The sequence below is a fragment of the Triticum aestivum genome, chromosome 5B (assembly GCF_018294505.1).
Source record: "Triticum aestivum cultivar Chinese Spring chromosome 5B, IWGSC CS RefSeq v2.1, whole genome shotgun sequence".
Classification (NCBI taxonomy): domain Eukaryota; kingdom Viridiplantae; phylum Streptophyta; class Magnoliopsida; order Poales; family Poaceae; genus Triticum; species Triticum aestivum.
In genome coordinates this window covers 473177466-473194290 of record NC_057807.1, presented here as the reverse complement: position 1 = coordinate 473194290, position 16825 = coordinate 473177466, and the positions used below count along the sequence as shown (strand labels likewise).

The window sequence follows — 16825 nt, the reverse complement described above, 5'->3', positions numbered from 1 at the left end:
CATCAAAATCTTCATTTTTCACAATCTTAGGAGGAGGGCCGGCATGATTTAAATGAGTAGAGGGAATCGGTCCTCCATAGGTAAGAGGAGGTTCCACATGGGCAAACATGCCATTTCCATTTCTACCACTAGATAAAGGAACTCTTTCACTAGAAGCTCCCCCCTTATCGGAGTTGGCATCCACCACCTTGGTAGTGGGATCGACCACTTCCAACGGTGCGGTGGATATTTTGAGGCCATCAAGAAAGTTTTTAAGCATGCCTTTGACCTCGGCCGTCATGGAGGTTTTCAATGTGTCCAAAGCCACATTGAATTCCTCACGTGAGACCGAGGTTCCCCCATCGGCCGTAGACGAGGAAGGATTCACACCGGGGTGCTCCTCCTCATCGTCTATGGTGTCAACCATACTCTTCAGATGGCAAAGTACTTAATAAAGAGATGAGGCTCTGATACCAATTGAAAGGATCGATATAGTTGACTAGAGGGGGGATGAATAGGCAACTAACAATTTTTAGCTTTTCTTTACCAAATTAAACTTTGCATCAAAGTAGGTTGTCTAGATATGCAACTAGGTGAGCAACCTAAATGATGCAAGAACAAGAAGCAGACAAGCAAACAACGGATATAACACAATATAGCTTGCACAAGTAAAGGTAAGAGATAACCAAAAGGGGAACCGATGGAGACGAGGATGTGTTACCGAAGTTCCTTCCATTTGAGGGGAAGTACGTCTCCGTTAGAGCGGTGTGGAGGCACAATGCTCCCCAAGAAGCCACTAGGGCCACCACATTCTCATCACGCCCTCACACAATGCGAGATGCCGTGATTCCACTATTGGTGCCCTTGGAGGCGGCGACCGAACCTTTACAAACAAGGTTGGGGCAATCTCCACAACTTAATTGGAGGCTCCCAACGACACCAAGAAACTTCACCACAATGGACTATGGCTCCGCGGTGACCTCAACCGTCTAGGGTTCTCAAACACCCAAGAGTAACAAGATCCGCAAGGGATTAGTGGGGGAAATCAAATTTCTCTGGGTGGAAGTGTAGATCGGGGCCTTCTCAACCAATTCCTAGAAAATCAACAAGTTTGATTGGCTAGGGAGAGAGATCGGGCGAAAATGGAGCTTGGAGCAATAAAGGAGCTTGGGGATGGAAGAGGTGAGTCTTCTTGGAGAAGAAGACCCCTTTATATAGTGGGGGGACACATCCAACCGTTATGCAGCCCGCAGCCCGCATCTAGGCGGTACTACCGTTGCCGGAGCGGTAGTACCGCTGCCACAATGGTACTATCGCTGTGGCAAGCAGGCATAGGGCAACTAGGGCCGAGGGAGAAGAAGTACACACACTAGGGTGGTACTACCGCCCTGAGGGCGGTACTACCGCCGATAAGCGGTACTGCCGCTCCCTACAGCCGTTGGAAAACACGGGAGGGCAGCGAGCTGAGCGGCAGTTGGAGCGGATGTAGGAGCGGTACTTTTGCTAATCAAGTAGTACTACCGCACCCTACTGTCGTCCCTACTACCGCTCCCCTGCGTGGTCCTTTACGGAAATCCGACACGAAAAATCGAGACCATAGCAGGGGCGGTAGTATCAGCGGCACTAACAAGCGGTACTACCGCCGATATGCGGTACTACCGCCCTGGCCGCGGTACTACCGCTTGGCACCCAACACCCCTTGTTTTGCACAGCATGAATACTCCAAAGAAGCAGGAAGAAGGCGAGGGAGCAAGGAAAGTGTGAACGTGATGATTCCACCCCTACTCTTCCGAAACGGATCCCCTCTTGATAGTACGGTTATCCCTACGACTCAATTCCACCGAAAAGAAACGAAGGAAAATAATCCTCTAAAGTTAGGTCCTCGAGGGGTAACAATCGCACAGTGCCCTTATATTAGATAACCTGAAAAGCTTAATGCACACGATTAGTCCGCAAAAGTATTGTCATCAATCACCAAAACAAATCAGGGAAAAAGGTGCCCTAACACCATTTCATATCGTGCGGGCCTGGTTGGGGTGTATGCGGGCAACCAAACACATCATAAGATATTGCATCATGTTTCCAATGTTTTGTTAACAATCTTGCCATCTTCGAGGAGTCCTAGCGCATACACTAAGGGCGTGTTTGGTTGCTGTAGGCTACAGTAGCTGCATTGCATAGTCTTCTCAACTCAGCTGGCTATACAAATGCAGCCTCAAATGCACCATCTGCAAGTTGTTTGGTTGCCTGCATGGGTTGAACCACACTGCCTGGTGTTTGGTTGCCTGTATGTTAGTGGACAAACCAAAGGCATGGTGTTTGGTTGTATGCAACGCTTGGAGTGTGGTAACCTCTTTGGCTAGTTGATGAGGTTACCAGCACACTTCAACACAACCATGTAGCACACATCATAAGCAGAGCAGAGTATAAACAGAGGATCAACTACTTAAGAGCATATTTCAGATAAGCAGTACCACACTTCATAACAGTTCAAAGCATAACCATAAACAGTTCAAAGAAGACTCGATAGTAATTAGAAAGGAGGTGCCCCAGCCCTACTCCTTGGTGGCGAAGGCTTCGTCGTGCTTCCCGCACTTGTTAACAACCTCGATGCCATCCTCATCGAAGATGTTGACCTTGAGGGTGTCGGGAGTGAGGAGCTTGAACGTCACCATGTAGCCGATCTTGATCTGATGAACAACTGCATAGGTGGCCCAACCCTGATCCAGGGTCACCCTGCCATTCGTCAGCTTCACCGTCACCTTCCAGGAGCAGCCGGTGTTGTTCCTGAGCTTGAACTCCGTCGGCACCGCAAAGAGGTGCTTGGTGAAGTCGATGGGCATGGGGATGTACTCAAGCTTCGGTGCAAGGATGACCTTGCAGAAGTGAGTTGGGCCATCCTCCTCATGCTAGTGGCCATAGTTGCAGTGCTTGTTGCTGGGGGGGCTCCTCCATGCACTCGTCGTCACCAACCTCAGGCATCTTGGGGTCTTCATCGGTGGTGGGCGGCAGCACAACCTCGTCGGACATTGGATGAAGGGGCTGCTTGCCCTTGTTGTCAACGGCCGGGACCACCTCGGTGCCCATCTCATTGCTCTCCTCGATCTGCACACAATTCATGGAGTCAGGCACAACACAAAGTTCATGGCTTATTGAAGAGCATGTAGTTAAAACGGCATGACTGTCACTCTTCTCCTCCTTTTCATCGCCCCTATATTTACTCACCCTGCCCACCACTACTTACCCACCCCCTCTCTTCTCTCACTATCAACCTTCCTCCTCTCCATTGCCATGAGCTCTAGCTCCAGCTCCAATGCCAATCCCTTCCCTTGGGGTATTGGCTAGAGGGCCTTCTTCCTCGGGTGGTCGGCTGGTGACCGCACCAAGTTCGAGAACACCATGGAGGTGTGCTCGAACTTCGGCTCCATGGCTGAGATGCAGAAAGAATCTGATGCAGTGGCTCTCAAGAGCTGAAGATGATGATTCCTAACCCAGTGAAGGGCGTGATGGCAGTCGACATCACCGCTGGGCCATGAATTAGGCCGTCTCCGACGATGCTAAACAGAGAAAGAAGTGGTCCAAGTACAAGAGCTACTGGGCTCCTAATGACCGCCGTGCCGCAGTGTACTGGGAGAGGGCAATCATGCCGCCTACGGTCATCGGTGGGAGCCTAAGGAGGAGGAGGAAGAACCGGTGCAGATTCCAGCGCGGGCGCCGGAGCCAGACTGTCGTACCTAGCAGATCGACCTCGACTCCGCCGAGGACGACGACGACGCGTCGCCCTGCACGGCGATGAAGAAGAAGATGAAGGCCAACCACTCGATCAGCCGCTCCGCACGCTGGTAACAGCGGCCGCGGTTAGCCAGTGTCTGTTCTGTACCCCCAATCCCCCTTCTACTCCAACCGCATCTACCTCTATTCCGATCTTGCATGAACTCCTATGTACTCGTATGAACTACTATGAACTGCCATGCTTATCTACCTCTATTCCCCATTCCCATCTCCGCCGTGGATCGAATCTACCGCCGGATCGAACGCGAAAAAGTAGTGCATGACGAACAGAGAAGTGCTTACCGCCATTGTCGTTGCCCAGGTGATGATCCGCTCGCCGGTGATGGAGTCCGGTAGTCTTCTTTCTCTCCTCCGATCCGCCGCCGCCAGTGAGAGTTGGGAGAGTAGGGAGAGGGAGCGGCGGTGAGGGTAATAACTGCCGGTGCTTTGAGAAGCAACGCGACTTCTCGAGCGTGGCCGCGTGCGTGCAGCCGCCGCCGCCCACGTGCACCGCTCGGGCCTGGCCTTGGAGAAACTGCCGATTCGGGCGTTCCCAGGGAGCCAGGCCCAGGAGTGCCTTAAAGTTCGTGCCATGCGGACCGAACAGTAAAAGCAAGCAACCAAACAGACCGGATTCTTTCCGCGTGGGCCTGGTTGGGCCTCATGCAGGAAACCAAACACGCCCTAAGAACAACTCCGACAGTTTCCTTATCTCTAAAATAACCGCCTTTACGGGAAGTTTGATCCAAAAACAAATCTGCAACAATTCCTGTAAACTGGCCTTAACTTTAGAGGATCCCGTAAAAGTGGTCTTTTCTCCCCGCCGTGCTGCCTCGCGCCGACAGCCACCGCACCACCCACCGCCACGTGTGTCACTGACTAGCGGGTCCTAGGAATATTTTTTATTTTTTATTTAATTAAAAACAAAAAACCAGATTTAGAGGAAAAAGTTTGGAGGAACTGACAAAAGTTGCTTTCAAATAACTTCGCCTTACTTTTACAAGAAGGCCAAAAAACCAGTTTTACAAAGAAAAAAATAAGGGAGCTGTTGGATTTGCTCTAATATTTTTCCTAACTCGCCATGTGTTTAGCCTAGCATGTACGTACAATATCATGAGCAGCAACTAGCAAAGCTCTCATTTCATGGAAGAGGATTTGTAGCACATGGGTAGTCCGCTCCCCTATATGAACATTTAGTTTAAAAAACCAGAAAATTTGAAAAAATTATGGAATTTTGGGATATCAAACCTAGGTGTCAATCTACTTTCATGTGAAGTTTTGTTAAAAAATACCAGGAAACGCATCAATGGCAAAAAGGGACAAGAAATTTCAATGTATAGGAAAAAGATTGTTTCTGGATTGTAGGTCAGACTGTATTTTCTTCGTCATAGATACATTTCGTAGTATTTTTTCACGAAACTTCACACTGGTGTAGGTTGGGCACCCGGGTTTTATATCCCAAGATTCCATATTTTTTTGCACTTTTCTGGTATTTTGTATTTAAATTTCGTATAGGGGGGTAGTGCTTCTCTGTATTTCCCCTCGTTTCACAACTTTTTACAAGTCTCGATATTTATTCATGAAATTCAACAATTTTTTTGAGGGGTATGAAATTCAACAAATGATTTCGTCTTAGCCGACGGCCAAGGGTTGGTGAAAAAAACAGTATTGTGTTGGCCCTGGCAGTAGCAGCCCCTTCTCCAGCCACTGACGAGTGGGCCATAGGCAGCTCACCTGCCCCAGACACAGGCGTGAAACGCCTCCGTTCCGTCACGAGACCCGAACGAAACGTCGTCCGCTTCCCCACCTTCGACACTCAACTACCAGTCTACCACCCAGCGACCTCCGGTCCTCCAATCGGAAGCACCAACCATGGCGGCGGCGGCGGCGGCGGCGGCGAAGATAGCGCCGTCCATGCTGTCGTCGGACTTCGCCAACCTCGCCTCGGAGGCCGAGCGCATGGTCCGCCTCGGCGCCGACTGGCTCCACATGGACGTCATGGTACGATCCGCCCGACCATCCCCTCTCCCCCGCCATGTTTCCTAACCCTGCTTGATTGATCCACCCTCGAATCCTCGAGATTCGTCCAGGAGTAGGATTGGACCGCGCACTGTTATGGTCGCTTCAGTCGTTGGACGCTGTGACGGAGTCGGTCATGGTAGGGAACTAGGGATAATAGGATTGAACCACTGAATGAATCAGAGGAGCTGCCATACTTCTTGTTTCTGCACACAACTAGGCCTTGCAGTGAGCATAGGCGATTCGGTAGAATCTGTTCGGAGTTGACAGTCTTCTCTGCTCCGCTTTCTGCTACTGAAAGGTTACTCTGAACATCGTTGTTCAGAGCATGAGCGTGAGTTGTCATGTTCGTAGTAGTTCTGGTCTGCGATGTGCTATGCTGCAACTGTACTGGTACTTACTAGTCTAAGGCAGTGACTTTTTTTTTTGTGAACTGGGCTAATCCCCTTTCCATTAAAGATATAACGGAAATACAGCCAAATCCATGTCAAGGCTGTGACTTGCCTGTTACAGGCATGTGACAAGTTCAGTTAATTTTGTTCCTCTCAGGGAATGTGTTCTAGTAGTTAATTTTGTTCCTCCCAACGATTGTGTTCCATTTTATTTTTCTTTTAGACAGGGATCATGTGCATTGATCATGGACATTCAAGCTTGGAATTCCATTTGCCTTATGCTCATTCTGTTCCTTTTCCACCTTGCAGGATGGGTGAGTTTGTCTCTACTTTCCACTGCGGATGCGGCAGATCGATTTTGATCTGTTACTGAATTGTGTCGGCACTTTCTGGTGCCAAAAAACTATTCTGACATACCAATGCCAAATTTTATTCCTTATCTCTTAGTATGTAGGCAGAGCTCTGCCTTTCGTTCAAATAATGGAAGATATGTTTGCCCTTATTTATCTGCTAGCATAGCAGGCTGGCAGTGGGTGTTTAAGCTAAGCTAACTAGATAAATATGCAGGTGGCTGTATACATGCCTACAAGCTACATCTACCTAGATGATTTTTGTGTTTAACCCACACATCTATGTTCTCTTAGTTGCTGTTCGACCTATGGACCTTGCTGTTTAATTTTTGGCTACTTCCGTTAGATACCTTGCTTGTTCGAACATCCTGCTCATGGATGCGAAATGTTAATAAAATCTCACATAAAGAGCATGATTTCCAAACTATGTAGGAGTATATAAGAAGGAAAGCAATAAGCCTGATAGCCATGTGACTAAAGTTGAAAAAGATGCATCTTAAACTATGCACCATTCTTTCACATTTTGCCTACTTAAAGGAATGTCGACCTTTCGTTCTGAAAATAAACAATAGGAAAATTGAAAGTTGCTAATGATGAAACAAGAGGTATCTGCAGTCAGTATGGAGATGGTGTTCCCTCTTTTTGCTTAGGCAGAGATCACACACCTTGAGCATAAGGGAGAGAAATTAGATACCTTCTTCAAGATGGTGAAAAGTAGAATGCTTGCTTAAGATGTTTTTTTTTTATGAAATGGACATCATCGAAGTAAGTATTGAACATGACTTGCTGTCTTCCTTCATGTGGGAATCTTTTTTTTTTTTGGTCAACAGGATCATACAGATCCTATGTCTGGATGTTCTCTTGAATATCTTTCTATAACTCCCAGATGAAAGACTGCATGCAAAAAGAATATCATTATTATGTTATATATGTTGAATCAAGTTTGAAGGACAATGCATTCATCTTGTCCGGAAATTTGATGATAGACTATTTTGATGATAACCAAAAGAACTATCAATTTTGAAGCTGGCTGTTTGCACACGCAGGCACTTTGTTCCTAATTTAACTATTGGAGCTCCAGTGATTGAGAGCTTGAGGAAGCACACAAAGTATACCTTCCTTGTCTTATCTAATATTCACTTTGATGGATTCTGTTCGTATAGGCTGTATGCACCTAATACTGCTATTCTTGATTTCTAGGGCATATTTGGACTGCCATCTCATGGTCACAAATCCTTCAGATTATGTAGAGGCATTTGGAAAAGCTGGTGCCTCAGGATTCACGTTCCATATAGAAGTAACCAGGGGTAAATAAACCACGTGCTGACAAATCTGCGAATGGTTCATGATTTTTGTTGCCTTATGGAAAGCTTGGTGCAGATAACTGGAAAGAGCTCATCCAAAGCATTAAAGCAAAGGGCATGCGACCTGGTGTATCATTGAAGCCTGGTACTCCTGTGGAGGATGTTTTTCCCCTGGTAACTTCATTTGTTCCATACAATTGTTCTTGTTATCATGTTGTACATTATTGAAAAACCACTGGAAGAAAATACATTTAAAATAAAAAAAAATCATATTAACAGCTAACATGAGAAGTGAGCTTGTATGCATTTATTTTCAATGTGTACAGTTAGCTTTATTTCTAATACATAAAATCCAGTGTGTCCTCTGGTGTCCAGAACTGAAACCCCATCCAGAGCTGATTTATGTAGGAAGTAGTTCCTTTTTAGGTACTGTACTAGTGTTGTTGTGCACTCGTATACTGGACTATTGGTCCATTGATCCATTCAAGTAGTAATCTGTTATGTTTAACTCTTAGCATAATTTGTTGACCAAAATGATTGTGGCACAAGCACATCCAGTTTCCCTTGTTCAGGCGCATTTCACTTCCCCTTCTTACACAATCTTCACTGAATGTTACTGTACTCTAGTACATCTTCCATTGCAGATGAACGGCCTTTGTCATGATGGCCTGTCTAAACTTAATCATCTGATCTCCGATTAGCTAGCATTTCTACTAACAACTGCATGTATTTACAGGTGGAAGCAGAAACCCCTGTAGAGTTGGTTCTCGTGATGACGGTCGAGCCTGGCTTCGGTGGCCAGAAGTTCATGCCGGAGATGATGGATAAGGTATCCACCCACTCTGTTTTCCGGGGTCGATACTCTTACCCTTTCTTATCTAGTAGGATAGTTCTGACCACTTGTCTGTCTGCAACCTGGATTTGTTTCTCCAGGTGCGTACGCTGAGGAAGAAGCACCCGTCGCTCGACATTGAGGTACAGTTACAATGCCGATCCATGTTCGGCTAGTATCACATCACAGCCACAGGCGCCCATAGGCGATCTTCCCACGGCGTCTCGTTTCCTGACGTTATATTGTTTCCTGACGTTATATTGTTTGTGTGTGTAGGTCGACGGCGGCCTGGGTCCTTCCACCATCGACGCCGCCGCGTCGGCCGGCGCCAACTGCATCGTCGCCGGGAGCTCCGTGTTCGGCGCGCCCGACCCCGGAGAGGTCATCTCGGCGCTGCGCAAGAGCGTGGAGGCGTCGCAGATCAAGAGCTGATCATCTGTAGCTCTGCGCGCTCGGACTTGCGTGTATGTTTCTGCTGTAAACTAGAACCACTCTGCACGACGCTCGTCAGCAGTTTTGCGATTCCGAATAAAATGTGCGCTTGGCTTTCACGCAGTTTGGGTCTTGTAGAGATAGTGATAAACTGATAACAGTGACATGGAAGACACTACTACCGTGCGATATTTGTGGTTCACTGTGCGTCGCAGGTTGAGATTAGGATCTGATTCCTCATTCCCTCCCTCGTATCACGCTGCCATTGCCAAACGGGAGGACACGGCGAGGCGGCACATGTTGTCGATAGGAGCGGAATCAGATTGGCCCTGGTCTCCTTTTTTCTAACACCACCAGTACCAAGACGTCTCGAGCCATGTGCATCGCACGTTGATCGATCAGTTTTTTTTTGAACGATCAGTTGTCCATCCATCCATACCCTAAACTGGATCACGCATACTCATGCTACTGACGCAACCGTATTATATACGCTACGCTACTGCTGATAGACGACAGAGCAGTTGCAGCGAACGAATCAACATGCTTCATGGGCTTTTTGTCGTTGAGATGAGAAGAAGAGAAAAACAGCGTGATCAGATCGTACACCGAGCTAGCCACCGGCCCCACCCCATCCAGCCGCCTGCTCCCTGCGTGCGCGAGGTGTTCCTGCGCCGTGACTCCCATCCCCATCGGCGGGCCCACCCGCCACTCCCCCAGTCCACGGCGCACGCACCCATCCCCTCCCCTCCACGAGCAAAACCGGCCCCACGCACCACGTTTCGTTCGGGGAAACTAATTATTTTCCCGTCGGTTCAAAAACCCGACCGCGACTCGCGAGCGGATCCGGGTCGGGGAGAGCAGCCAGCACCCAGCAGGACCCGCGAAGCCGCCGTGCGAGCGAGCGAATCCCGAATCCCGAATCCCGATCGATCGCGGCGCGGCGGCGGCGGCGGGACCGACCGGAGACCGCTGACACCATGCCGGACAAGGCGGTGGACGACGCCATGGAGTCCGCGGTGGGGGCCCACTTCAGCGGCCTCCGTCTCGAGGCGCTGCGCCTCCCCGCCCCCTCCGGGCCCTCCTCCCCCTCCTCCTCCACCTCCGCCGGCGCCGCCGCCGCCCTCGCCAACGGGCTCGCCCACGCCGGCGCCGACGTCGCCTCCCCCTCCTCACTCAGGCAGCCCTTCGTCATCGGTACTTTTCTCCAGCGCCCTGCTCCCCCACTGGCCAGTCGCTCAGTGTGGCGTGGTTCTGAAGCTCTGACTGATACTTAACTGTTCGCGTGGTCTCTCCAGGGGTTTCGGGCGGGACGGCCTCGGGGAAGACCACGGTGTGCGACATGATCATCCAGCAGCTCCACGACCACCGCGTCGTGCTCGTCAACCAGGTCTGCTCACTGTCTGCTTCTGTGATTCGAAGTGCTCTGCGCTACCAGCCTGCTAGGGATCCTCACTTGACACCACCTCCTGCAGTAGAATCATGCCTTTTAGTTTGTCTGTCGTGTCCAAGTGCTGCAGTTCATCAAATTCGAAGGCCTGTCGTGCTAGCATAGCCATCACTTAGTTTGGGAACTGAACAATGAGTGTACAGACACCTAATGATCTGCTGTTGTTCGCACCTCCAGAACTGAACAATGAAGTCGCAGTAAAGCTAGTCGCACACAATCCTACAGCAAATTTCAAAGGCAGACCAATTTCATTTCCCGGACATGCCTGATTTTCAGTATGGCCTTTAATTTTGTAGGATTCATTTTACCGTGGCTTAACTGCTGAAGAATCTGCAAGTGCTCAGGACTACAACTTCGATCATCCTGGTATTTCACTTTTCATGTTGATTGGAACTATGCTACCTTTGTTAGTGATCAGAGAAGCTGTCTATTGTTTCGTGGAATGTGAAGCAGATGTTTTTTTTTTACAGACGCATTTGATACGGAGCAACTTCTTGAATGCATGGGGCAACTAAAACGTGCATTGCCTGTAAATGTTCCTATATATGACTTTAAAAATCACCGAAGGTGCTCAGAAAGGTTCCGAAAGGTTGGTAGTAATCAGTTATGCCTTATGAACTTGTTGACATGAAGAAGTTTCCCGTGTTTACAATTTTGAGTCCAGCTCATTGGACTTTTCAATAACTCTTTCTGAGAATTATTTTGCTATAACTTTGAGTGAAGCCTTTTTTCTATCTGTACAACTATATGACCATCTGGTATTTTCTATGGTCGAGTGCAAACCTATGCTTTCTATGGGAAATATTGGAAGTACAGGGCATGCTATTTGCTCTCTGTGTGAGACATTGAAAAATAATACTGGTTTGAGTATGAAAATTTATTGCATAATTCGTGCAACATTTTTGCAGCCTGATATAATTTACAACCTTGCAAGAAATTCTGTTAGTCACTGAAGTTTTTTTTACCCTTTTATGATCATGTCATAGACATTTGTATGAACAGGCAAACTACTTCCAAAACTCTGCACTATTCTGACTTGTGAACTTATGCAGTCTGTATTCGTAATTTTGAAGTAAACCTTATTAAGCTGTGATAAAGAATGCATTCCTTGAATTAGTACTACTGAATATCTTGATATATATTTATTTCAGGTTGTAAGTTTTAGAATGATTATTTTTCAGTATTATGTTTGCTGGCTTCTATCAGTACCTGGAAACGTCAACCGAGATGGTTATTAGTTGGAAGTACTGGACAAGTAGGAAAACTGGTCTAATCATGAACCTTTTCGCCAACTAAATGACTTGTCAAATTTCATTTTGCAAGGTCAATGCATCAGATGTCATTATTTTGGAGGGCATTTTAGTCTTCCATGATCAAAGGGTTCGCAATCTGATGGACATGAAAATTTTTGTGGACACAGGTCTGTGTTACGTGTACAGTGCACTTATACGCATTTGACTTGTTCTCTATAATTTTCATGCTGGTAGCTAAAATTTTGTTCACTTTCTTGCATCCATGGTGTATCCAAACAGATGCAGATATTAGGCTTGCCCGGCGAATAAGGCGTGATACAGTTGAAAGAGGTAGAGATGTTAGCTCGGTGCTTGATCAGGTTGGTTAACTATTGCACATTTTCTGCTGTTGTTTTAGATTTTATCCTTGTGATTTGCAAGAAGATTCTGTCTATTTGTTTCTTGATATGTGAATTCCTGTGATGTAATATGCAATTCTTTTGGCATCTCAGTATGGGAGGTTTGTGAAGCCAGCATTTGATGATTTTGTTCTGCCTTCAAAAAAATATGCTGATGTGATCATACCACGCGGAGGTGATAACCATGTTGCAATTGACCTGATCGTTCAACATATTCGTACAAAGCTTGGTATGCATGACTTGTGCAAAGTCTTCCGAAACGTCTTTGTAGTTCAATCAACTTTCCAGGTAAAGTTAATCATCTTCATTGATTAAGCATTATACTGTTTTCCATTGTATTTTGAAGTTGCCTTTATGATGAATTTGTCAGATCCGAGGAATGCATACTCTGATTCGTGATAGGGATATCACTACACCTGACTTTGTCTTTTATTCAGATCGATTAATACGTTTGGTACATCTCTTGTTTCCATAGCCTTTATCTTATTATCAACTTTATGCTGAGTTAATTGCACTGAGTTTTAAATTGATTTAACTGGTCTCCTGTTTGTTTGAATAATGTCATGTTAGGTAGTTGAGCATGGTTTGGGCCATTTGCCATTTACAGAAAAGCAGATTATTACTCCAACAGGTAGTTTGCAAATGGCATTGCGTATCTTTTTTCACTTAGTTGTCCACTTTTCGATTTTGCATTTCAAGTACTGTTTCGTCGAGAAGTTTTTCACATTGATTGATTTCCTAGAATAATTGTTGTTTGATCAACTAGAAGAATTTATACCTACGAAATTTTATTGCTAGAATAGTTTACACCATAAGTTGAAATGTTGTAAAGACAAACATTTCCACTTCAACAATAATAGGAAGTAAAATAGAATTGATGCACTGACTAATGTTGGGCTAGATGCTAGTATCTTATTTCCCTCGAATATAGCACTAGAATAGAAAATTGAAAATTGAAAATTGTTGATATGGAGAGTTTATGCCCCACTAGGATTATTTTTGATTTGTAGCTGTGATGTTCTGCAGTAGTAGGTAGAAACTGAAGCTTGTTAATATGGAGAGTCTATTCCCTTAAGAGTTAGTTTTTCTTTATAGCTTTGATGTTACACAGTATTAGATGGAAAATGAAGCTCGTTGACATGGGCTCATGCTTACTATTTCTACCATTAATGAGCCTTGGAGTTTGTCACCTAACTTTATATGCCGATAAATTAATACTCCTTGAAAGCAGCAATTTGTTTTGTGCTGCGAACATTTGAATTTGGATGCTCTGATTTAATATTGCATGAAAAAATGTTGTCTTCTGGAAACCTGGAGCTCTGGCCATTTTCATATATTTATATGTTTTCAGTTGTTTTCTGTAATGCTAGGTGCACACATGCTTGTATTTATTTATCTGTGCCAAACATTTTATGTGATGCTCTACTTGTTTGTCCAGGATCTGTTTATACGGGAGTTGATTTCTGCAAGAAGCTCTGCGGAGTGTCTATTGTCCGAAGGTAAACACTGAAAATAGTTATTATCAACCCAACACAACAGCACTCACCATTGACAGAAGTATTTTTTTGAACATCGGGCATGCAGACTGCATTTAGTAATAACTATGTTTGAACAGAAGTTCATTTTATTAGAGATGCTAGTTAATACTCCCTCCGTCCCAAAATAAGTGTCTCAACTTTATTTTGAGACGGAGGGAGTACTGCAAAAGATAATTTATTATGAGTGTATATTCTGTTCTGTCCTGGCACTAACCTTTTGTTTTCTCTGTGCCATTGTCTTAGCAAGTTGTAAGATAGTTTTATAGTTCCAGAGTCCAGACTACAATTTTGAACCCATGTCCCATTTAATCCTGAATCTTATTTCAACATCATGAACCGATGTCTATAAATACCAAATAGTTGCAGTTTACTCTTTGCACACTAGCCATGTTACATATGTTCTTTTCTCACCCATTCTGTTAATATATATTGAGACAACAACACTGCTGTAAACAAATTCATTGTCACTGCAGTGGTGAAAGTATGGAGAATGCTTTGCGTGCTTGCTGTAAAGGAATAAAAATTGGCAAAATTTTGATACATCGTGTTGGAGATAATGGACAGCAAGTAAGCACTAAGATCTTGTGATTAATGATTTGCTAATAAATTTGTAAAATGGTTAAGTTTCTATGGTGTCAAATCTCAATAACTATAATACACTTTCTGCATCTAGCTCATATACCACAAACTGCCAATGGACATAGATGAACGGCATGTTCTGCTTTTGGATCCGGTGCTTGGCACAGGTCAGTTTTGCTTGCCTCTATTCCTGTTCATTTATTTGTTGGCGCTAAAGTGATTTAGGTTGTGTTAGTAAAAGTTTCCCTTGGTACACCCTATAATTGTACTCCGTATTTCTTATTGAAGCAATGCTTTGTATGATAATATATATATATGAGTGCTTTTTTATTCTTTGTAGTTTATTCGTATGGCATGCATTCACAGAAACGTATCTGGATGTTATGAGATATCCTGATAACAATCTCACCAGTGATAATTTTTCCTTCACTAACGCATAAAATTGAAGATTTAATAAACCTTTTCATTGTTGGTTTACCTGTTGGGAAATGCCTTGGATTTGGTAAATTTGATGTAAAATATATTTAACCATGCGCCCGATAAACAGCGGAAGTTTGGTGCTACATTGTTTGCTTTGGAATATATGCTTCTACTTGTATATAATACTAGATGATTATTGTTCTTTAGGTCCACAAATCTGTAATTCGTTCGTCCATCTGCAGTTGAATTGATATTGGAGAAGTTATCACTCGATTTGTTCGTGACTGAAGTGTTCTACTTCTGCCTTTTTTCCCCAGGGAACTCAGCAAATCAAGCTATAGATCTTCTTCGAAGGAAAGGCGTTGCTGAGGAGAGGATCATATTCCTCACTCTCATCTCGGTAAACCTCTTAGCATACTGAATCAGTTTACTCCTTGTCTCTTTTTCTTGTCACTCCAGCCTGTTTTTTCGACTCCTTGTAGGCACCCGAAGGGATTCAATGTGTGTGTACGCGATTTCCGAAGTTGAAGCTTGTGACGTCAGAGATAGATACCGGGCTGAGTGAGGAATTCAGAGTCATCCCAGGTTTGGGAGAGTATGGTGATCGCTACTTCGGCACAGACAACTGATGGCGGCTCGTACTGCTATCGATGCCTGTGCAAAAGCTGACTTCATTGCTGGAGACTGGAGAGGGATGATGGTACAATCGGCGGTAGCATCAATTGGACTGAGGATACATGCCAGGGAAAAAGATGTTGAATCAGAAGATACAGCATGAATTTTTTTAGACTCCAGAGTTAGATATCTGTTCTTAGCCATCGCTGGAGCTAGTAGTCTGGCCTTAGCCCTGGGTGGAGGTAGTAGAATGATTGCGAGCTCGTTTCGTTTGAATATCTATGTTGCTCGTTTCAGCTGAGGCAACACATGATTGAGCCTTAAATGTCCAAGTGCCCATCACTAGCTGTTTCGCTGCTATTGTGTAAAATTATGTCAAACCTGTTTGCACCTCTTGATATCAGATGTTACAATTAACATTTGGATAAATGTGAGTCCTCTAAGCAAGCCAAATCCAAGAAATTCAGAACCTTCTTGCGACCGAGAACGCATAGTGTGTCTAAGTATTTTCTTCGACTCTATGCTCGGCGCCAGATCTAAGAAATGGCACATGAGTTTGGTTGATAAGATAGGCTTATCTTAAGTCTTACATGTAATTTAGAGATGACAAAAAAAATGTCTACAATGAGTCATCTTTTAGCCTTATCTTCAATAATTAGTCATTCCTAACAATGTGGTGAGACTTATTGTGCTAAAAGATCATCTCTTGTCTTCTCTTAAATGAAGACAAGCCTTTTCTTGTGAGTACTCTCTCGTCCACCTCATCATTTATTCTACATGGCACTTCTGACACTACTACCATTTATATTTGGGAATTTCTAATTTTCAAACGTTCGTAATATGACAATAGAGCCATCTACGCTAATACCTTGCTGGTGCTTACATACAGATTATGTTGTTTTTATTTTGATAAATGCTGCTAGTGCATTTTATGGAGCAAGCTGGATTTGCTTTTCGATGTTTTCTGGATCTGGCCACCGGTCATGAACCATGCAACGTGGTTCTTTTAAAGATTTTTTTTGGCTATTTTTGTTCGTTCCTTTTTCATCCAATTTTTTTCTATTTTTCACCAGTTGTCTTTTCTTTGTTGCGACCAGCATGCTTTTGTGCGGCGCATCCAGGAGTCTGAGGTGAAGGAGGCTTTAAAAAGGATGAAAGGAGGCAAGGCGATGGGCTCTGATTGTATCCCCATTGAGGTGTGGAAAGGTCTCGGGGACATAGCGATAGTATGGCTAACCAAGCTTTTCAACCTCATTTTTCGGGCAAACAAGATGCCAGAAGAATGGAGACGGAGTATATTAGTACCAATCTTCAAGAACAAGGGGGATGTTCAGAGTTGTACTAATTACCGTGGAATTAAGCTGATGAGCCATACAATGAAGCTATGGGAGAGAGTCATTGAGCACCGCTTAAGAAGAATTACAAGCGTGACCAAAAATCAGTTTGGTTTCATGCCTGGGAGGTCGACCATGGAAGCCATTTTCTTGGTACGACAA

The 16825-nt window shown here is 44.9% G+C and overlaps 2 protein-coding genes across 2 annotated transcripts; both read left to right on the top strand.

The window, feature by feature from the left end:
- The first annotated feature begins 5504 nt into the window (after positions 1-5504).
- LOC123112560 (ribulose-phosphate 3-epimerase, cytoplasmic isoform) lies at positions 5505-9281 on the top strand. Its single transcript, XM_044533592.1, has 8 exons — positions 5505-5751; positions 6471-6475; positions 7558-7620; positions 7712-7818; positions 7892-7989; positions 8552-8644; positions 8749-8790; positions 8924-9281. The coding sequence occupies exons 1-8, from the start codon at positions 5623-5625 to the stop codon at positions 9077-9079; spliced, it is 693 nt and encodes a 230-aa protein (XP_044389527.1). The 5' UTR covers positions 5505-5622; the 3' UTR covers positions 9080-9281.
- Positions 9282-9895: 614 nt separating this feature from the next.
- Positions 9896-15746, top strand: LOC123112559 (uridine kinase-like protein 1, chloroplastic). The gene is made up of 14 exons (XM_044533591.1): positions 9896-10273; positions 10375-10466; positions 10823-10892; positions 10997-11115; positions 11850-11946; positions 12059-12138; positions 12271-12465; positions 12548-12631; positions 12748-12808; positions 13616-13676; positions 14189-14282; positions 14389-14461; positions 15032-15114; positions 15197-15746. The coding sequence occupies exons 1-14, from the start codon at positions 10057-10059 to the stop codon at positions 15341-15343; spliced, it is 1473 nt and encodes a 490-aa protein (XP_044389526.1). The 5' UTR covers positions 9896-10056; the 3' UTR covers positions 15344-15746.
- Positions 15747-16825: the final 1079 nt, after the last annotated feature.